Below are 22,445 nucleotides of genomic sequence, written 5' to 3' on the forward strand. Positions count from 1 at the left end.
AAGTACCCAAGGCAGTGCCATTGATTTGATAATACATGACCACCCCCAGGATAGAAGTATTTCCCTCCAGAATCCAAACAGTAACATTTTTATATAACAAAGTCTTTTTCTTCTCCAAATATTGCATCCATTCCAGATTAATATGTGATTGTGTGAAGGTTACAAGCACCTTTTGGCTATTCTTTGCAGAGAAATTAATGCTCATGTGCCCATATCCAATCTACTTTACCTTGGTTATGTTTCCCTAAACTGCCACTGAGTGGCAAGTCGATGTCTTTGAAAAGGTGCACTCCCTGGCTCACCTGGAGGAGGATGGCAAAGGAAGCAGCTGTGGGCTGTGCAGTCCTGGCAGCTGGAAACGTAGTCCAGCTTATGTGTCTTGGCACTATACTCCAGGTGAAGCCCAGATGTCCAAAGGTGACTGGAAATTGGCCTGACGGGCCACAATGTGTGGTAACTGCAGCAACAAGGGGCACAAAAGGATGGAAGTCAGGGGGATCGAGGCCGACAGTTGAGATCATAAATGTAAGCAAATGGAGCAAGTTGGTGGTTTCTCCTACACATCCTTGCTTCCCTGAAGGACTCAGCAACAGAGCAGCCTGCCAGTTTGCAAGCCACCTAGCTCAGTGGCCTGACCACAGTCCCTTTAATATAGAGCAACAGTGGAGCAGGATATTCCCATGACAGGTATTCAAAGAGATTACCCCAACCTGTGAATGAAAGCTAGCTAAAAGCTACTTACCTGCAAGTTACCTTTGTCTTTCTGTCTTTTCCTGGAGATTAAGCCTACTCAGGAAAACTTGGATCTAGGTTGGCCAACTACTACAGCCACATTCTCCTGGGGAAGTGCTTTCCTGGGTGAAAAGTCTTGGTGGAGTGGATGTAGCCTTTGGGCCTTATATCTGCCCATGACAGGAAGGCTGGGTGTTCTCTTTGTCAACCCACACTTGTTCATGTCCCTGCTTTTGCCTAAATTTCCAGCACCATGCTGACCAGTTTGACCAGCTGGCGATGAAAGGAGTACAGTGTAGGCGCCAGGCGGACCTCTCTGGGGAGCTCATTCCACAACTGGGGTGCCACAGCGGAGAAAGCCCTCCTCCTAGTAGCCACCTGCCTCACTTCCTTTGGCAGGGGCTTACGGAGAAGGGCCCCTGTAGATGATCTTAAGGTCCGGGCAGGTACATATGGGAGGAGGCGTTCTTTCACATAACCTGGCCCCAAACCGTTTAGGGCTTTAAATGTCAATACCAGCACTTTGAATCGGGCCCGGACCTGGACTGGCAGCCAATGAAGTTGTAAAAGGACTGGCATAATATGATCTCGCTGGCCAGTCCCTGTTAGTAAATGGGCTGCCCTGTTCTGTACCAGCTGAAGCTTCCAGACCGTTTTCAAAGGCAGCCCCACGTATAACGCATTGCAGTAATCCAAGCGAGAGGTTATCAGAGCATGGATAACTGTAGCTAGGCTATCTCTGTCCAGTTAAGGGCGTAGTTGGTATATCAACCTAAGCTGATAAAAGGTGCTCTTTGCCACTGAGTTCACCTGTGCCTCAAGTGACAGTTCTGGATCGAAGAGCACCCCCAAACTACGGACCCAATCCTTTACGGAGAGTGCAACCCTGTCCAGGATAGGGCAAACATCACCTCGCCGGACAAATGAACCACCTGCTAACAGTACCTCCGTCTTGCCTGGATTGCGTCTCAGTTTGCTAGCCCTCATCCAGTCCATTACCATGCCCAGGCACTGGTTCAGAACAGTCACTGCCTCACCTGGATTTGATGAAAAGGAAAGGTAGAGCTGGGTATCATACACATATTGATGACAATGTAGATTCAGTTTCCGTTTTCCACAGAGGACTATGGCTGTGCTCTCTTTGTCCTCTTCCAAGTTAAGACACAGATAAGAGGATCATAAGATCTGTCAAGTGTTGTTGAGAAGCAAGGATTATATACACATGAGTGGTATTACAACTATTATTGGATGGGCTTGCACAATCTAATCGGTGGCTTATTTTCCCTTCCTACGTCTGCTGGTTACGAGCTGCCTAATTAGCATACTTACCCAAACCCAGTGAGAGTGGTGGCAGGAGTGGTTTACAAACCACCCGGCAACCCTTGAACAAGCCATGGGTTTCAAACTACCCCAGCTATCCACCCTTGTGGGGTTTGGACGTCACAACAACATGCCCCCTGTGAGGGTAATTATGCTAATTAGGCAGCACAGGAATGGCATGTGTAGGGAAGGAAAATAAGCCCCCGTGCCTGGTCATTGAATAATTATAGTGACAACTGTCAGAAATCATTATTCATTTGCACTCCATAGCAGTCTGTTCCCAGCCTACAAATGTTCTATGGAACATCATTTCCTTTCATTCTTTTTTTAAAAATAATTTTTATTTTAATATAACCAACAAGTGATCAGTCCCCTAACAATTGATGACTTTACAACTGTTACATATAATTAATTCGATTTTAGGGGGGAAATTATACAAAGAAGGAAAGAAAAGAAGAAAAACATCAAAGAAGGATATAATAATAATAATAATAATAATAATAATAATAATAATAATAATGAATTAATAAGTGTGCTGTATTATCTTCATTGTTGTTATACTGTCCAAATAGTCAAAGCTGAAGTGGGCATATAATGTTGTAGGTCCAGTTGTGATGTAGGTCGAATGAATCTCCACCATATAGCATAGAAGGATAGTGGTTCTGTTTTTCCTTGGATTAGAAGCAAATCATGAGTTAATTTTTCTGATATTGCCACTGACCTTATATTTCAGTACTATGCTGATAAGTTCAAATTGTGCAGTTTTTTCCACTGTGTAATTGTCTGTTGAGTGGCAGTTAATAAAAATAATAATAAACCTTTAATTTCAAACTTACATTAGATCCTTTGTATATTGGTAATAAAAATAATTCTAGATCATATACAATCATTTCTCTAGTAATAACCATCAATTCTTTATGCACTAACTTCTAAAATCCCTGTATGTGTGGACAATACACATTGTCCATTGTGCCGCTGTGGCACCCCGGTTGTGGAATGAGCTCCCCAGAGAGGTCCGCCTGGCTCCTACACTGTACTCCTTTCATCGCCAGCTGAAGACCTTTTTATTTACTCAGTATTTTAACACTTAATTTTAACTCAAATTTAAATTATACTGTTTTAACTCTGTATTTTAACCTTATATCAATTGTGCTGCGTGGTTTTATCCTGGTTGTGCTTTTTATATTGTATTTTGTATTTGTATTTTTAACTTGTTGGTTGTTTTATGATGGTTTTAATTTTTGTGAACCGCCCAGAGAGCTTCGGCTATTGGGCGGTATAAAAATGTAATAAATAAATAAATAAATAAATAAATAAAAGTCCACCATAAATGAAAATACGTGCCTTTTACCCTGCAGCCTCTCCAATATAGGGGCTATATGTTGAAGTAATATGTGCTAGCTGTATTGGCGTCCTATACCATCTATGCAGTATTTTCGGAGAAGTTTCTCGAAAAGAAGCTGACATTGATTTAAATGGTCTATTGTTCCATAATTTATTCCAGCTAGTGTCATCTAATTCCCCTCCAAAATCTCCTTCCCACACTTTCTTCAAGCCCACCCACCATCGAACCCATCTGGGTGTCTATTAGGATTGCATAAACTAAAGATACAATTCCCTTCCCTCCTACCCCTATCGTTAACATCATTTCCTTTCAAATTATATTTCATTGAGAAAGACAACAATGTGTGTGAGAGAGTTACCATTGCAGCTTTTCAAAGATTTTCTTTTTAAAAATAATAACAATCTTGGAGTGGGGGGGGGGGGTTCCACACAGCTATTCTTCTGTCCCTCCCTGGTGGATGAATAAGAAGGAATACATAGGAAAAAATGCCGGAGGAGTGGGTGGGGAGAAAGTGTGGGAGAGATACAAAGGGACTATGGTTTTCTTCATGCTGAATTAGACCTATTATGCAGCAGTGATACATCGCCTGCTTTGATTTAATAAATTTAACATTTGCCCTAAACTTTTCATTGTATTGTCTTCCAGCATTCTTCTAGATGAAGAAGGGCACATTAAGATTACAGGTGTGTAGAATTTTTCTGCTGCAGCTATATCTGCATTGTATTCTACCACCATATGATGGTAGCATGGTCAACGTGATCAACGGCAGTTCCTGGCATCCTTGGGCAGCTGCCAGGGCCCCACTGCTGATGCCTACCTTGCCCTCATTCATTATTTTTTTCCTGGCCTGACCCTCCAAGCAGCACCAGGCACTGCGATCTAGCCATTCTTTTAATTTCCCATGATGCCTCTGACTTTGTGACATTCTGAAGTATTATGGGAAATTTAAAGGGTGGAGCCTCCAAGCACTGTTGGGAGCACTGCTACCACAGCCAGGTAAGCCTGGCAGGCCCACCAAAAGTGGAGGGGACCCACCAGGACATGCTTTGCCCATGACCATCTCAAACCTGGAACTGGTCCTACTTGATGGAGATAGACGATTGGAAGCACATTGCATCAGGGCACTGTCCGACTCTGCACTCACTTCCTGCTCTCTTTTGACACAATTCAGGGTTTGGCTTTAGTCTATAAAGTCTTCAGTGGCTTAAGGCAAACATAATTTAGACTCACCTCCTCTGTGTGCCGTTGTGACTGGTGGGGAACCTGACGTGGGGACCAAATCTGGCCCTCTGGCATTTCCTAGTTGGCCATACTCACTTCCCCTGACCCCACTCCCTTTCCTTTGATGACCAATCATTGGGTGGTTTCCTGGCTTTGCTGTAGTTTCCCCCCCCCCTTTCTAAAAGGTTGGAATGGCTCTCCTAAGGGTTAGTTACCAGCAGCAAGAACTTTAAGCTACAATATCCTGGGGTTTTGGCCTTGCTCCTTTTGCTCCAGCCCTGCTTGGCACTGGAATGTGGCTCTCAAGAGTTTCTCAGGCTGGAAGATGTTCACCACCACTGCCTTATGATCTTTGAGAACCACCAAGGGTGCCCTCTTCCTAATATGATCTGTGCATCAGGTTCAGACAGCAGGGGCCTGAAGATAGGTATGCTCGGGGACTGCTCCTGAATTGGGGAGCTCTGTCTCATTGCAGATTCACCAGAAGTCAAGCCTGGCCAGTTTCTGAAAGGATCCACATTGCAGTGCTTCCTCAGGCCCAGTTTAACATGATGGTTGTATCTGCTAATAGAGATCATCCAGGGTCACAGCTCTCATAACTAATTTTGAGAGTCCTTAACTTTTTAGAAATGTCTAAAGTTTAAATGTTAGCCCCTAGCATTTATATATGGTTCCTGGTTTTTATTTTCTTCTTTTTGGTCATGCCTTGAATATGGTTCTCTGGGGGAAAATGTCTAATAAATGGTATAAACAAACTAGACCTAGATCAGGTATTTGACTCTTATCCAGAAATATTATCCTTCAGTTACAGCACAAGCCTATGCATGTTTACTCAGAGTCAGAAGTGCTCAGTCCCTAGTAAATGTGTTCAGGATTGCAGCCTTAGGGTCAAACTAAATATTATGTCAGGGGAAGGCAACATCCAGCTTGTGGGCCAAACCCCGCCTGTGGAGATGGCCCATCAGGCCCCCAGAGGTTTGGGCTCTTCTGGAGGTCCCCTACTTCCCCTCACCAAGCCCAGGCCTTTCACCAACCCCTGCCCCCTCATCAAGCTCCACTCTCTGGCCTGGAGGCTACTGGGATGGAGCTTGGCTAGGGGATAGGGTGGGGAGAGAAATCCCCTTTTTATCTCCAATCTGTGACTGGAGATAACAAGCAGATTCCCCTGTGTGCTGTTCCCCCTCCCAATAGAGGGTTAGCAGCATGCAAAGGAATTTGAATAGAAGATTGGGCATCTTCACCTGCCCTTCATCCTCTTACCAGAAAGAGAAGGAGGAGGGCAGGTGAAGCCAGTTCCCAGCAGGCACATCAGGAGAATCATCCTCCCAATGCTGCTGCTAGGAGCCCAAGGTTTTGCCTGCCCTCCATCCTCTTCCCAGAGGGAGAAGGTACAGGGCAGGGAAAGCCAGTTCCTGATGGCTGTGTCAGGAGGATGATCCTGGCAGCTGCTAGGAACCAAATGATGTCAGGAGGCATGACTACACCCCATTGTCAGAAGTGTGACCATGCCCCCCACCCCGACCTCATATCACCCATGGAGAGCTGAGAAGGATCACCCAGCTCCCACCAGATTAAGTTTGCCTGCCCCTGCATAGAATGTTTAATGCATAGCATCTTTCTCTGTCCGCCTGTTTCCTTATGTAACAGTTTGTATGGTAGCCCCAGTCTGGATTGGGACGGTAGCACCCAGGGCCCACAGGTTTAATTCTTCCCTCCCCAACTATGATCCAGTCAATGACTCCCAACCCCACTGCCTGTGCACCAATTATGGTTAGAAAAACCCTCTAATTGGTGCCAATGGGATATGTTGTGTCTAACCCAAATTGGTATACAGGAGGGAAATCTTTGTTGCGACTGCAGTTTGGGAGGATTAAACCTCCCCTCCCCATGTGCTGTGGTCACAGGCTGGATCAGTCCCCACCCACCCACATGTAAAAACAAACAAACAAAAACTCAAGAACAAGCAGAACTACACATTGTGTATTTAACAGAATACGTGGGCTGACTCTTAGGCTACAATCCTAGACCTTACACACACTTACCTGGGAACAAGTCCCATTGAACTCAGTGGTATATTTACTTCTGAATGTAGGATTGCACAGTTTCCTATGCTGTTGTGCTTGATTAAAGTATTCAAGGTGACTGTAATTAACCTTCTATCACATACTCAGTTTTCAATCTGTGTTTATTTAGATTTTGGCCTGAGCAAGGAAGCCATTGACCATGACAAGAGAGCTTATTCATTCTGTGGGACAATAGAGTACATGGCTCCAGAGGTGGTCAACCGGCGAGGGCACACACAAAGTGCAGACTGGTGGTCCTTTGGTGTCTTAATGGTAATGGGTGAATTCTTGTGTTGGGATTGACTGGCTTCAGCTGGTGAAATCTGATGTTTCACACCAGACAGTTATTAAGCTACTTCTAAGCTGCACATTTATGACCTAAGGTTTTTTTCTACTATTTGCATGTCATCATAGGGTGACCATATGAAAAGGAGGACAGGGCTCCTGTATCTTTAAAGTTGTATAGAAAAGGGAATTTCAGCAAGTGTCATTTGAATGCATGTAGCACCTGGTGAAATTTTGTCTTCATCATAACAGTTAAAGCTGCAGGAGCCCTGCCCTCTTGACCAGATACAAAAGAGAGTAGGGCACCTGCAGCTTTAACTATTGTGATGAAGAAGGAATTTCAGCAGATGCTGTATGCATACAAATGACACCTGCTGAAAATCCCTTTTCTCTACAACGGTTAAAGATACAGGAGCCCTGTCCTCCTTTTCATATGGTCAGCCTAGTTATCAGCAGTGAAAATCATTTCTTGCCGACATTTGTAATCACTATGAGTTGAATCCAGCCTTAGTCATACTTACAGTGGACTGATTGAAATTGATGTGACTTAGGTTAGTTATGAGTTAGGTCCAATTGAAATCATTGGGTCTACTCGGAGTGTGGCTATATCTGGATCCAGCCATATGAAACTATTTTATACTGAGTCAGAAGAATGGTCCTTCTCTGGCTGCTGTGGCTGGCAAAGTCTCACACAGAGGTCTTTCCCCATCCTAGAGATCCTTTTAACTGGAGATACTGGAGATTTAACCTTGGACCTTTTGCATACAAAGCATGTGCTCTACTCCTGAACCATTGCTTTTCCCTAATTTCTTTCTTTCTCTCATTCTGGTCATCTTTTAAGAAAAGTGCTGTGAGTGATTACTATGAGACATGTTCTTGCCATGCCAAAGAAATGGGCAGAACAAGGTCAGAAAAGCATAGCTACCCTTGCCTGCATTTAGGGAGACTATGAGGTTAGCTGCTAATGTGGATTCAGGATGGTGTGATGAGAGAGCCGTAGCAATTACCCTGGGGCCTGATACTTCCCTTGGCCCTGGTTTCAGGTATTTTTAAGAGAGATGTGTCAAATTTGCAACATTTCACATGCTTAAACATTGAGGGGATGCACGTTTATTTTCTATTTTTATATCTGCACCTGAGAACAAAATGTAAAGTAAGAATCAGCAGTATGATTTCAGGGCCACTTCCTGTGTTATGTTTATGTAACACAGGAATGCTTCCATATGTCAGCCCTCCTTTCTCTTAAAATGTAATGTAGAGAGAGTTAAAGCATATAATGAATTCCAAGGAATATATGATTCTATTAAACAAACAAAAGCGACATCTTCCTCAGAGGTAAATGCATCTTGATCCTTTCCATATTGCTGCTGCTACTATTACCACCAATACAGGTTTATTTAGCAATAGCAGTAAGCCAGGTGCTATGCAGAACACATATGTGGCATGGTCACTGCCCAAAGGATATTATAGTGAATGGACAAAATAAGAATCCAATAAGTCAGTAACAGACAATGAGTGTCATCAGATGAGAGTTTTATTGCATGTTCATTACTGGGCACTCACAAATTTTTGCAGGTCCTATTCACAGTGTTGTTCACCTCCTATGCATCTCCCGCTCCTTCTAGTCTTCTTCCCATGACAAAAAAAGACCCTGGTAAATCCAAATTATTTTTAGAGACAGAACTTGCCACTGTCTCCTGCTGCGTGCAGGAGAAATGGCACGACAGAAATGGCCCACTGACTGGGCCAAGTGCATGTTGTTTACTTCCTCTTTCCTCTCTGAGAAAGAGGAAGTATTGAGCAACAAAAGCAAGAGTGGAGAAGTGACGGTAGGGAGGTGTGATTTCCCCCTATCTGATGAAGCTCAATGACTTGGAGTAGAATAAGGAAGAGTCACTTAGTGAGATAACGGAGAGTATGTTATGTATCTACAGGGCCTTTTCTGTGGTGATGCCATGACTCTGGAATACCCTCCCCAAATCAGTATGTCCAGCATCAATATGCTTTTTTTTTTTTTTAGATTTGCCAGGATATTTTAAAAGATAATGTTGCTTCTGCCTTTTCTTGGTTTTTGTAGTTGTTATATACTTCTTTACTTTCATCATTATTAATATTGACCATGGATTATGCAGTTTACAGTCAGAGCTTCTCAGGATAACTTGGGTGTGGGGAGCCTGGAAGGTTCTAGTTGTTGGAATCTGTGGGGCATTGGTAGCCATCTTTTAGCTAGGATTAAATGCTACTACTGCTTTGGTGTTAGAAGTTCCCTTCCTCTTATCTGAAATTTTTCCACCCTCTTCCTCTGCAGTTCCAGCAATGTTTCCTGCTGTGCCCTCCTCAGTTGAGGCTGTCCGTGCTTCCAAACTGTTATGATCTCATACTTCTTAACATCTGATCCAGTCCAGAGTAGGAGAGGGCAAGGATTTCTGCTTTCGCTGCAGCTACAATTCATTAGAGAAGCGCAGCCTCGTAATTCATAACATGCTGTTGCTAGGGAACTAGAGAGCCTTGGTTTACAGCCTGCTGAATTAGTGCAAAAAGAGAGGTCAAAAGAGAAGGAAATTAAGTCACCCTTCCTTGGTCTCTTCAGGATCCTGAAGGGGCTGTCCAGTTATAATGAAACTGGAAGGTCCTGTTTAAGGAAATGGAGACACGGCTGTATGGAGAAGAAAACAGGGCTCCTGAGTCTACTATAAAGGCTGCTTGCAGGCGAGATGTTTGTCACCTGACCCCACTCATGGAATTGGATGGGGAGTTCAGACAACATCATCTTCCCCTTGCAAACCTCCCATGGTTTTGCAAGGCTTCTTTACCTTTTTTCCTTTCTTTCCACAAACAAAATCAATTAAGTAGGAAAAGGTGGCATAGCTGCACAATGTCTTAGCAGCCCTCCTTCTGGAAGCACCTTAGGGAGGACGCCAAGGACAAGTTAAGAGGTATCGCTGATAGTCTCATGTCTGCTGATATTGCCCCTAGCTCCCAAAATGTGACCATGGCTACCTTTGACTTCTTGTCCACCTGCAGGGATTACGGGATCCTATCTTTGCAGCTGGTCCAGTATGTGGCTTCATTGTTACAACAACTTCATGGGCTACTGGTCTCTTTGCAGGCACAATTCAAAGCACTGGTTATGACTTATCTAAACCTGTATGGCTTGGGAATGGACTACTTGAAAGGTCGCCTTCTCCCGTATGAGCCTGCCCGCATTTTAAGATCTTCAGGGGAGGCCCGTCTCTTGGTCCCACCATCATCAGAAGCATCTTTGGCGAGGAGGCACGACAGGGCCTTCTTGATAGTTGATTCCAGGCTCTGGAACTTCCTGCCAGGGAGGCTAGGTTGGCCCCCACTCTGTTGTCCTCCCACCAGCAGGCAAAGGTGTTTTTATTCAGGCTGGCCTTTGCCACATAAGCTGATCTGTTGCTGAAATTGGAGGAGAAAGCAGGTTAATTGGCTGGTGCTGTTTGGGGGGTTCTGAGCTGCAAGTAACAACGAGGCTGTAACAAATGTTCTCTGTAGGGCCTGAAACATTGACTTTTCCTCTCTGGGCTTCTTTCTTTCTTAGGCAAGTCATGAAATACTCTTTTTTGTCTCCCCTTTTTTAAGGATATTGTGCTCTGCCGAGTCACCTGTAGGTTGCTGTGCATTTTGTGTGCACTATTGTATTTTTTTTTCCTGAGCAGAACCTTTTTCCCTCCCATGTGAATCCTGATGGATCTGCCAATCACTCCATCATCCTCAGCCTCAAGCAACAGAGTAGAGTGGCCTTAAAAAGTATCAGTCAGAAGTTTTATATCCAAGCAACTTTAGAAAGTGTCAGACATTATCTGGCATCAAATTAAATATACCACAACCATTACTTTTAGATTATCTGGACACAAGAGGAAAGTACTAAAAAGAAGGGGGAATATGTCATATTTAATGTTTAAAGATACTATTCTGCCCACTCTGTCCAAGGGGTTTTTTAAATACAGCATTTGTTACCATTTAGTGATATAGTTTAAAACTTCTAATGGGAATTTAGGGTGCTCAGAACAGCTAGAATAATCTGTCTTTAGCAAATGATACCTCCAGCTAATTATTATATAGTTTCTGTTCAACACACAAGATTTAATTTCATTGTTCTGTAGCCCTTTTGTGATAAGCTTCAGTATTCCTAGAAAATGATTATATTTTCCAAGCATCCTGTAGGCGTCCTGCACTGTCAGGTGAGAGTCATGCTTTGCTGGTAAACACCTCTATCTGGCAGTGAACGATGGAATTGCACATCCTTTTGAGAAATGGATTTCTTTAGCCAAAACATCTTCTGCAAAAAGACTTGTGCAGGTCAAACTCCACCATGTTGTCTTTCTTTCCTCTTTGTGAATTTTCATCGGTTCAAAGTATTAGCTAGCACTCAAACATTTTCTTTTCTCTTCTGTAGTCCAGTCACTGTTTGCTTCAAAACATGAGTGTTACTTCTCTGAAAAAAAATTTGGAAGCATGTTGCTCTTTAACTCCAACTTTCACCTCTTTTCTTTACCACAGTTTAGATGTCAGAGGGAACGGGGGTTAGTTTAAAAGGGAGAGAGCATAAGCTTTCAATAACTTCCTCTCTGGTGTGGAAAACTGGCAAGGGGAGCCTTGTGTAGGCTTGTTCACCCAGCAGGAAACCATTTATTTATTTATTTATTTATTTATTACATTTTTATACCGCCCATAGCCAAAGCTCTCTGGGCGGTTCACATGGCTTCCCAATACGCCTGGATCAGGCCATTCTATTTCAGTAGCAGCAGATTCAGCATTGGATTGGGAACATTTGCTGTACTGAATAAATAACATCTTGAGCTCATTTCCATTCATTTCAATAAGAAAAATAACAATTCCTTTGGAGCTGATGTGATGCTTCTTGCTAAGCATTTAGAATTTTGTACAGCTTTTTAAAAAGCCATTTATCTGTCAAAGCAAATGTAGAACAACTGTTCCTTGGGGGATATATTTTCTCCTTTATTACTTTCATTTACCAAAATGGAACCAAAAGAGATACTCTGAGCTATTTAAATTAGATTTAGTATCTAATTATAATTTGTTTTAATCAAAGCACAGCAGATGTTAGCATGGCACTGATAATGCTTAGACCTCTATCCAGCAAACTAGGTAACTTGAGAAAGGAGGGAGGAACTATCTTCCTTTGTGAAGGCTAATTTAGAACTAGAAGAACATAGTGGACATGTGAAGACATGTCACTAGGGCCGGCCCTGCCGTTAGGCAGCATGGAGCAGTCAGCTCAGGTGGCAGTTGCTGGGAGGCGGCAGAAAGGTGTTGGGGGAGAGAGCTGTGTGCAAAACAGCCTGCCCTATGCCCCCTAAGCTAGCTTTTTCTTTTCAGGTGCAGTGGAAACAAGCAGGTGTCCAATCCCCAGTACTGAAATAAGATTCAGTACTGGGGATTGGCAGTTCAGTTGACTTTTCTATGTGAAATGGGACAGGGTTCCATCTTGTCCCTTGCCTCAGGCAGCAAAATGTCTTGAGCCAGTTCTGCATGCCTGCAGAAGTCCCTTTGAAATGAACTGGAACAGCCACAAGAGCGTACCCCTGCAGCTACATAGGTCTTGAGAAATAATATGTCAAAAGAGTTACATGTGGCTATATTTTTTTAAAAAGCAGCTCATACAATAACTCAAGAAAATCTGTTCTGGGACAGACAGACAGACAGACAGCTCCTTCAAGGCATGATTCTGTTTCAGTCAGTGACCATATTTGGGTGTTTCAAGAGTTTTAACTAAACTAGAAGCTTCATTTTTGTTTATCTGCTCCTAGCATGCACACATGTACAGTATTAGCCTAGAGTGTTTGTTTGTTTGTTTTATACCCTGCCTTCCCCACCCCCCACCCCCAAAATGGCACTCAAGACATGAAGTATTGGAAGATTCCCACCTAGGCTTCCCACTTAATAATACTAAGCTTCCCACCTAATAGTTGGTGGTAGTCTTATATTCCCTGAACTCTTAACACTCAATTAAAATATTGACAGTTATTATTTCTAATGAAAAGAGTTCACCAAATCACCTTTATCCAGGGTAGCCACACAGCTCATTTAACGTTAGTAATTTCTTCCCTTCCCAATGTAAACATTATTTGCTCTAACAGTTTTCTGTTTTTGTCATGTGTTAATTTCACCAGTGACATTACGAAGGACATCTCTTGTAGGTGGCCCTTTGGAAGTGATGGGATCTATGTAGCTTGGGGACAGTTCCTGCTCATTTCAGTGGGACTTGTTCAGAAGTTGCTCCCATTGGATTATGTGTCACATCTTTGGGTCCACCATATGCTTCTTATTCTAAATCAGCATTCCCTACCTTGGCACCCTCTAGATATGTTAGACTACAACTCCATCATCCCCAGCCATCATGGCAACTGACAGGTATTGTAGTCCAACACATCTGGAGGGCCCCATATTGTGGAACACTGTTCTAAATCATTATAAGAACATAAGAAGTGTCCTGCTAATTCACAATAAAAGTGCATGTAATCCAGCATCCTGTTTCTACCAGTGGACCACCAGATGCTTCTAGGAGGCCTGCAAATTGGGGAGGTGACAGTCCTCTCCTTTTGCTCATATGGATGCTTGTATGTTTAGTGAAGTGCTCATTTGAACTGGGAATGAACAGAACAGCAAACATGATTAGAACAAAACATCAGAATACATACATGGCATATTTATGATCTTTGGTTCTTCTTATTAGATTTACTCTCTTGTTCTTCATTTACAGTTTGAAATGTTGACGGGGTCATTACCATTCCAGGGGAAAGATAGAAAGGAGACAATGGCTCTCATTCTCAAGTGAGTAGCAAGCTCTGGCTTTTTTGTGATCTTTTACTCAGAATAAAAGATTCGGACTAAGTAGATTTCTCTCTATAAAACCAAAGTCAGACACATATTCTGTATGGAATTTGATTCACACAAGCTCCAGTGCAGAGATCTACATACAACAGTGGGTTACACATATCTCCCCACCTAGCAAACAGTCAGAGCTGTCAACTTTGACAATGCTAATAACTGGTACATGTATGTGTGTATAACTATGTGTGCGTACATGCAGTAAACCACATGTATGTTTGCATGCATGTCTCTATAGTAACTGAATTCTTGCTGGGTCCTTCCTCCCCATTTCCACTCTTATTGAACTCTACCACCCAGGATGGCTGACATGGTCTTCCTCGTTCTCTCTGTTTTATCCTCACAACAACCCTGTGACGTAGATAGGCTGAGAATTCGAGACTGGCCCAAAGTCGCCCAGTGAGCTTCATGGCTGAAGTACATCACTATACCACACTGGCTCTTTTCACCACCTATTATCACTGGAGTTGTGACAGCAGAGAGTGATGACATTGAAGCTTTCTGCTGGCACAACTAGGAGGCCTCTTGCCGCAGTACTCCTTCTCTGGGAGGCCCATATCCAACACCCCCATGCCACTCTCTCCGGGAGCATCTTGGGATAAGTCTACTCTACATGTTAGATTTGCAGAGGGTTGGAAATCATGGTTCAAATGTTACTCCATTCAGGAACTCTCTGCCTTGCCATGCGAAGTCATGTTCTTACCATTCTTTCTGTCAAATGGGAATAATTATGACTTTCTTTACATAGCCTTTTGTGAGGAAGAATGACATAAACACTGTGAAGGTTTTGCACAAAAAGTGAAAGAAACAGTGTCGCAGAACAGTCTATATGTAATATGATATAACATTCCTTTGAGAGCCATAGATATTTCTTTGCACTACGGCATTAATTTCCACCACTAAATATGTGTGTCATTTATTTATTTATTTATTTATTTTAGAAATTTCAGAAAGAGCTTTTTCACTCTTGCATTCAAATGTTCTGTCCTTTCAGAGCCAAGTTAGGAATGCCACAGTTTTTGAGCATAGAAGCTCAGAGTTTGCTGCGAGCCCTTTTCAAGAGAAATCCATCCAACCGATTAGGTACGGGCATTTATTGTATTTTGTTCTGCATAATGTGGTGATACATTCTAAGTCAAATGTTAAACTGTAGTTTGTTTTCCTTGGCAGTTAATTTTTATTTGTTCTCACGCACATAAAGCAGCTAAACAATGTAATTAGGCTTGAAGAGCTGCAAGGTAGTCAAGCATTAATTAATGATGTGTTTAGGGCTTTTAAAAATGATTACACAGATTGGTGGAGAATATGTTTAATAGCAATGGTAGCTAAGTATAACCTTCCGCTTCTGAGCCAGGATACCTATGAGTACCAGTTGCTAGAGACAAATTGAAGAAGGCACTCAACTTTGGGACCAGCTTGTGATCTTCCAGTGTCATTTGGCTGGCCACTGTAAGAAAAAGAATGTTGGAATAGATCCACAAAGGCCATTTTTTCCTGTCTTCTGCTGCATTAGGATAAATGAAGCTTGAGTTTTGCAAACATAGATATATGCTCCTAGCTGCTACTGGTGGGTTCCCATCCCTCCGACCATAGCCTGAAGCATGTGAAGAGGCAATAGAACTTCCACAACCCACCATTCTGTCCCACATGAGGCTTAGCTTGCTTTACGGTGGAATGCTGTCCCCTGTTCTGAGGAAAGCTTCCTTTGGTTCTGTTGTCGTGGATAGATCACTATCCAGCAGAGCTTAGACTTACTGGGACTCAGAGCCTCTGCAGTGGTGGGAGATTGATTAAGATGGTCTGCCCCAGGAGGCTGATGGATCTGAATGGTGGTGGTTGGTTTTTTGACAACTCTTAAGGATTTTCCTGTAACAGCAGGCAATTTTGTGAACCTCTGGAATGGGAAACTGGCCCAGACAGTTGACAAAATTGTTCCTGATTGTCCTCTCTCACTGAGTAGAGCCAAATGAACTCCCTGGTTTTCCAGGAAACTGGAAGTGCTGAAATGAGTGGAGAGGGGACTAGGATAACATTGGCAGAAAACCTGGAGCAAAATCTGACAGATTAATGGACTAGATCCCATCCAAAGGTCTATTCCATGCTAGCTAATTAGCCCTGGCTGAGTAAGAGTTAACTGATAGTAACATCCTGGGAGATGTTGACATCTAATTAAATTTCTTTTAGAGAATCTGACAAAGGATAGTGTAAGTGCAGATAGATGTAAAAATGTGCTACTGCATCTAAGGTCTATTGCCAGATTTCTGGCTTGGAATTAAAAGAAACATGCACAGCTAAACATAGTAAATAATTTGATTCAGTCTGAGCCAAAAAGGAAATCCAAGAGGAAAGATGGTTTCCACTGGCTTGTATCCTTTGCTGCTCAATCACTGGAGGTGCCATGATGAAGGCCTACTACATAGCAAACTTTGATCGAACACCAACCAGTCATTGTATTAGTATTTTGACAGACAGCTGTTAACAGGATTCTTGGCAGCCTAATTTCATAGCCATCTGGCTGAACTATAGATCTTGCATTTCCTAATGGCATGTATCTGAGAAGGAGGAGGAGAACTCTTGGATCTCCAATGCAAATAGCAGGTCCAGAACCCCAATCCAGATTGGAACTGCAGTGAGAACAAAGGATTAAAGCCTCCCTACACCCCATGCTGGGGTCCTACTCTGGGCTAGGCCCCTGAAAATGCTATCTACTTACTTTTAAAGCCGTTCATGCTATCACTATGAATGTGACTGATATTGCATCTAATTTAGCCTTTAGACTAGTTATAAAGTAGAATTGGGGTCAGAGCCTGGCATTCAGAATTAAATTATGATAAATTAAAGAAGGAACCATGATGTTGGTCAAATGCTTGCTTTGATTTACTGCGTAGGCAACTTAACAATTGCAACTTAACAAAACTGTTTGTGCCAACATTCTTTGCCTTCCTACTAGCATAACTACAAATTCTACAGAAAACCATTTGTTCTAATTAGCAATGTGGCCTTTTCAAATTCATACATAAAATGTGAACTAATAGTCTTCCCAGGAATTATTCTGATTGGAACTCAGCATGAAGTTCACTTAAAACTAGAGTAGTTCATGACAGTCAGTGAGGGTGTCAATTATGTTAGCAGGAAACAGAAGTGAGGGGCAGAGAAGAAAGATACTCACCCTATTCTTTTCATTTCTCAAAACCCTGATGTACACTGCCACAGCTTAAAATAAATGCCCTGTGCTATTCATGTCAGTGACAGCCCCTTGGGACAACCATTGTTTCACCATTTCCTGAGTCAAAGTTATCTTGATATTTGCTCCCCATTGTTCTAAGGATGTGCTGGTTGCTTTAAAACAACAACACACAACAACCCCCAGACCCTCTCGCTGAATATAACCAGTAAAGTTTCTTTCTATTTTGAGTTATTTTAATGTATGATGTAACCTCAAGGCTTAGTAAGAGCCAGTGTTCATCTGGGCTTGGCCCTGGAACATAGGCATTGGAGGCTAGGAATTAGTCTCCCATTAGGACAGAAGTGGGTAACCTGTGTTCCTCCAGATGTTGTTGGACTGCAACTCCCATCAGCCTTAGCAAGTATAATGAATGGTGAAGTATTATGGGAGTTGCAACTTCTGGAGGGCCACATGTCCCCACCCCTGCCTTAGGAGAATGGGTTTATTTCTTTTTTTGTGATGGCAAGCAAAATGGTAGGTTGTACCTAAGGCATACAATTTTGACAACCAGTTTATTTCCAGACAAGACTTTTCGCATGCCATCATTAAATTGTTCAGTGGGTCCAGATCACATTGTTATCCACTTGTATTATTCTGTCTTATTTCTTTCTTTTGAAAATTTGCAGGGGTGGGGGGAAGTGAAATAACTGCACAATGCCTTCTGGCTGTTAGCACTCAGACCCCCTTCCTCTAGAATCACCCATGGTGAAAAATCCATGCAAGAAAGATGCACCCAGTTGTGATCACAGTGGTCATGTCAACCAACCCTGCTATATGTCTATCCCAAAGGGTCGAATGCACACTGAACATCAAAGGTGTTCAAAGATTCCTAAGAACAAAGCTGCGGACCATCAGCTTTCTTCTTAGGAACGGTGGCATGTAAATGCACCTAGCCCCTTGCAGTAGGCATCAGGGCTGCTTCCAGGTAGATGGTTCCTAGCACTACCAATCAAAGGACATTGTGCAACTATTCTGGCTTACTCTTCTTAATAGATGTTCTGTAATAAGAAAACAGACAGGAGAAGCAGCAGGGACATTCAGGAGGGAGGGTTACAAATGGAAGATGTCATCATCTGGACCTCCCGTAAAATTTTGTGAAAGGGGTAGGGTTATTGTATGCTAAAAGCATCTCCTGGAAGCACCCTAAGTTCCTCAGAATAGTGGTCTTTTTCCTTTGGAAGGTTTATACTTTCTGGAAAACAAAGAGACTGTTTTGTTAAAGGCCTTGTGAACAAACGGTTTTGTAAAATGTGACAGCTGCTTCCGCAGTCTATTTGATGTTAGCCACATTTGATGATACAGTGATCAGATACGGCTTCCCCACTGCCGATTCATCATTCGCCAGTGAATGAGCACTGAACGTAAATGTTGCTTGCATCTTATGGATGTGAGTGTCAATTTCATGCCTATGTGGGAGCTGGCTTTTGAGGAATATATGATCTTTTGATTTTGCTGTACTTGGCCTTTGAAATATAGTATATCCTTGGAGGAGTGGTTTCAGAAATGGAGATGCGTAAAACTGAAGCACAAACAAACAATTCTACTATGCCAAATAGGAAGGTGGGCAGGAGATTGGCCAAGAAGAAAGGGGGCAGTAATCTAAAAAAGACCAAAAATGTGAAAAATGCTAACTCTGTAAGATACAAGAAAATGGAATTCAAGAAACTTTTTAAACTGCTTGACAAAAGTCCCAAGCAGAAAGCAGATTCAAAAGTTAAGGAAACCAAGAACAAGGAAACTATTGGTGATACTGGCAAGCTCCAATCTGAAATTATATTTGATACCCCCCTACAGCCCATCCCACTAACATCAGTACAGAATCAGATCCAAGTTTCTGATACGCAGGATCCTTGGACACTAGCCCCACAGAAAAAGAAGCTCCACCAGACGAAAAACGTAAAATACTCCAGTTCGAACTTAATATTGAATCGCCAGAAGTTGGTATTAGTGAATTATCCTAAGCCTGCAGGTTTTTTAACCCAGCACGAACGCAAATGGCACTTAAAAATAATCTTGGATGCAGTTTTCCCAGGGCTGGTTACTTTAAATAATATTGTCCATGTGGAATACTTATACTATAATTATACACATGCTCGTGCTGTGGTTACCTTCAATGAGTGGGGCAAGGCCAAAACTGTATATGACAGCAGAGAAGCTTTTGCTGGGAGGGGCATTTTTTTCTCAAGATTTTTTGAAAACCTTACATCTCTGGCTTTAGGTCTTTCCAGTTCTTTATACCCAAAAAACACCTATGAGAAGGAGACATGTGCCACTACAAATTTAATTGACTTTGATACCACAGACGGAACTCTCTTTAGCCATAAAGGTATAAACACCCAGAAGTTCTCAGATAGTAATGAAAGTCCCATTTATAGCAGTATAAGGGTGTCTCCAAAAAACCAAGAATCACTGCTGGACTCAAGAGGATATAATATAAAACACCCGGAGCACTATGGAAAGAAGCAGACCAACAACTCAATAAACTTGAATAACTCCACAGATCCAGTGGCGGCCTGTGGAATTCCCATTTTTCACATGGCCCACGAAAGGGCTCCTACTCGTAAAGGCCAAGCTGATCAAAAAACAGCATGGGATCAGTGGCACAGATGCTATAAGGATGATGAACCCTATGCTAATGAGGAGATAGCTCTTTTGGACTCTTTCTGTGCGTTGGACCTAGGAGCACAGAAAGATATCCTGAGGCATCTGACGTCTTTGAGAGAACATTTGATAATCAGGCAAGCAGAATGTGCAAGCCCGTTGGCTAAGAGAGAAGCACCCGGGTCTGTAGAGGACCGTGCCCGAATCCACCAGAAAAACGATCAAACCAGTGGGAGGGGAGTTGGAAATGGCTCCAATGGAGGGGAGAAAGGCTCACAGAGAGGTCTGGGTATAGCAGAATTTACTCGCCAGGATAATAAACTTGTGCAACGTGACCCAGTGGCCAAAGAGATCACTGCAAGTGCCAGCAGATTAAAATTTCCAATATGGGCTGATATGCGATATTTGGAAGAAGAGGAACTAGGATCTCCAGAAAGGCCTGCTGAACCTGTATACCCCCTCGTAAAGGTGATGGGACCAGTGAAAACTAATGTTAGCAAGATCATGACACAGTATATCCTGAAAAGAAATCAACAAGCACAACAGACTAAGCAGAAGGCTATCAGTGGCTACTAGTCCTGATGGCTATGAGCTACCTCCAGTTTCAGAGGTGGTATGCTTATGTACACCAGTTGTGGGGAACATGGGCAGGAGTGTGCTGTTGCACCCGTGTCCTGCTTGGGGGTCCTGGTCGAGAGCAGTTGGCCACTGTGTGAACAGAGTGCTGGACTGTATGGATGCTTGGTCTGATCCAGCATGACGCCCTCTGTGTCTCTCTTTCATTGTTTTGGCAGGTGCTGGCCTTGATGGAGTTGAAGAAATTAAACGGCATCCCTTTTTTGCTACTATAGACTGGAATGTAAGTAATTCACAAGAGTGGCTCACTGTACTGTGTGATTAGCATTTTTCCTGCTAAAGGACAACCCAGCTTTGTTGCTGCTTCTCCAGGATCCAAAAAAGCTTTGGCCCAATCCAAACATCCTAGCCAGTTTAGCAACAATGTCAGAACATATCCAGGTGTTTCAGTTTTTTGTTGTATCTTGAAAATACCCTTCCCCTATAGGTAGAATGCGTAGTCCATACATACTTTTTCCTGTTGTTTTGTTTTGATTTTTTGGAGATGGGTTATCAGGTCTCCCCCATGCTCAAAGAGCGAAACAGAGTACCTCAGTAGCGTGTGACAAACAATAGTATAAGGGCCACTGCTGCTGAATAGTGACCGAGGAGGATGGGGTCCCATGGCTTTGTAAGCAGGCATCGTTTAATAGCAGTAGAGGCAGGGGGCAGCCTGGGTGTTGGTGTTGGCTGTGTGGTGGCTGGTGAATGGCCAGCAGCACTATGCTTTGTGGGGTAACCTGTCGGGGGCTGCATGGTGGTGATGTGTGGGGCCAGAGCCAAAGGTGGGTGGGGCCACCCCTTGGCTCTCACTTTAAGGTTCATCAGACGAGCGTTTTATTGCATGCTCATTGCTGCCCACTTAAGGATGTGTGTGCATCCTTTAGACAACAACATCCGCCTCCTGCTCATTCTTCCATTGCAAAATAGATCCCTTTTAATCTGACTTTTTTTTAAAAAAAAAAAAATGGAATGTGCCATGATCTCCTGCTGTGCGCAGGAAAAGCTGTGTGATTCTCTCTCTCTCTCTCTCTCTCTCCCTCCATCGGCCACTTCCCTGCAACCGAAGGGCTGCAGGGGCAGAGACAGGGGTCTGTACTGATCGCTTGCAGTGGGCTTTTAAAATTAGTCCAAGGGGTGCAGATTGCCCACCCTTAATATGGAAAGTATTTCTGACCAGTGTTGAACTCATCTGGAGAAAATGGCATGTAGACAACATTTTAAACTAAAAGAGCAACAAATACTAACTCATAGTAGAGATTTTTCCCCCCACCCCTTATGGGCAGTGCTCTCTGAACTATGAGCTCCTGGTCCACACTCTGACTGATGGAGGCCCCATTGCATTTCCTCCTTTAAGGTAAAATACGTTGCAGCAACCTGACTTCTGAAATACTTGTGGCAAAGCCATAGAAAGCCAATGCAATAGGAGCCAAGCATCATCCACCAAACTTTAACGGTGACACTGAGAGATTAGCCAGCACCACATCAGCCAAACCAGAGCTCCTTGCATTTAATATTACCCTTGACATTTGTGGGTATTTATGATGTTCTGCTGGAAACTTGGATTGTCCTATTAAAATAATACTGAACAAAGAAGTGAATGTAATCTGTCAGACAGTTCATCTTAGAAATAAGGATGGAGTTGGTAGCCATCAAGTTAAGGGTATATAGAATTTGTTCTGTAGTTTTAATGGGAAAGAATGAACTTTTGTACAGTCCTGTGAGAAAGGAGAGTGCTACTCATACCCTGCTCTTGAGAATCAAATTTCATTGAAATTAGAGGGGCCTATTTCATAATGAGCACATCGTTCAGATGAAGTTTCTCTGGATTCCATCCAATACAAGTATGAGCCAGGTCCTAATGTTAATATTTCAGCTTGGTTGTCTATGCTAGCCATAGCTTGGCAATGCCACTTTATGGGGCACTTGAGTGTAACTTTAATACTTAAAAGGAAAGCCCAATTGCAGCAGATGGTCTGTTTGACTTTATAGTTCTTGAAATATGCAACAGCATGAGTTCTGAATGGAAGCTGGTCCTTTATGTCTCTTAATGATGCCTCCAGCTGCTAAAGAGGCAGCTATTCTTTGTCAGTAGGAAAAGGATTACAGAAGAGGAAGGAACTAGTCTAGGTGCTTTGTTCTGATTGCTATTATGATGGAA

At 42.9% G+C, this 22,445-nt stretch overlaps 1 protein-coding gene across 1 annotated transcript in view; it reads left to right on the forward strand.

Moving 5' to 3' along the window:
• Positions 1 to 22,445, forward strand: part of RPS6KA2 (ribosomal protein S6 kinase A2) — a 148,535-nt gene that overhangs the window by 102,535 nt on the left and 23,555 nt on the right. The window contains exons 7-11 of the mRNA XM_063124454.1: positions 4,043 to 4,080; positions 6,812 to 6,954; positions 13,715 to 13,785; positions 14,837 to 14,925; positions 20,464 to 20,528. Coding sequence (XP_062980524.1) covers positions 4,043 to 4,080; positions 6,812 to 6,954; positions 13,715 to 13,785; positions 14,837 to 14,925; positions 20,464 to 20,528 — 406 coding nt within the window. The remainder of the gene's footprint in view (positions 1 to 4,042; positions 4,081 to 6,811; positions 6,955 to 13,714; positions 13,786 to 14,836; positions 14,926 to 20,463; positions 20,529 to 22,445) is intronic.

Source organism: Elgaria multicarinata, chromosome 4 (genome assembly GCF_023053635.1).
Source record: "Elgaria multicarinata webbii isolate HBS135686 ecotype San Diego chromosome 4, rElgMul1.1.pri, whole genome shotgun sequence".
Taxonomy (NCBI): domain Eukaryota; kingdom Metazoa; phylum Chordata; class Lepidosauria; order Squamata; family Anguidae; genus Elgaria; species Elgaria multicarinata.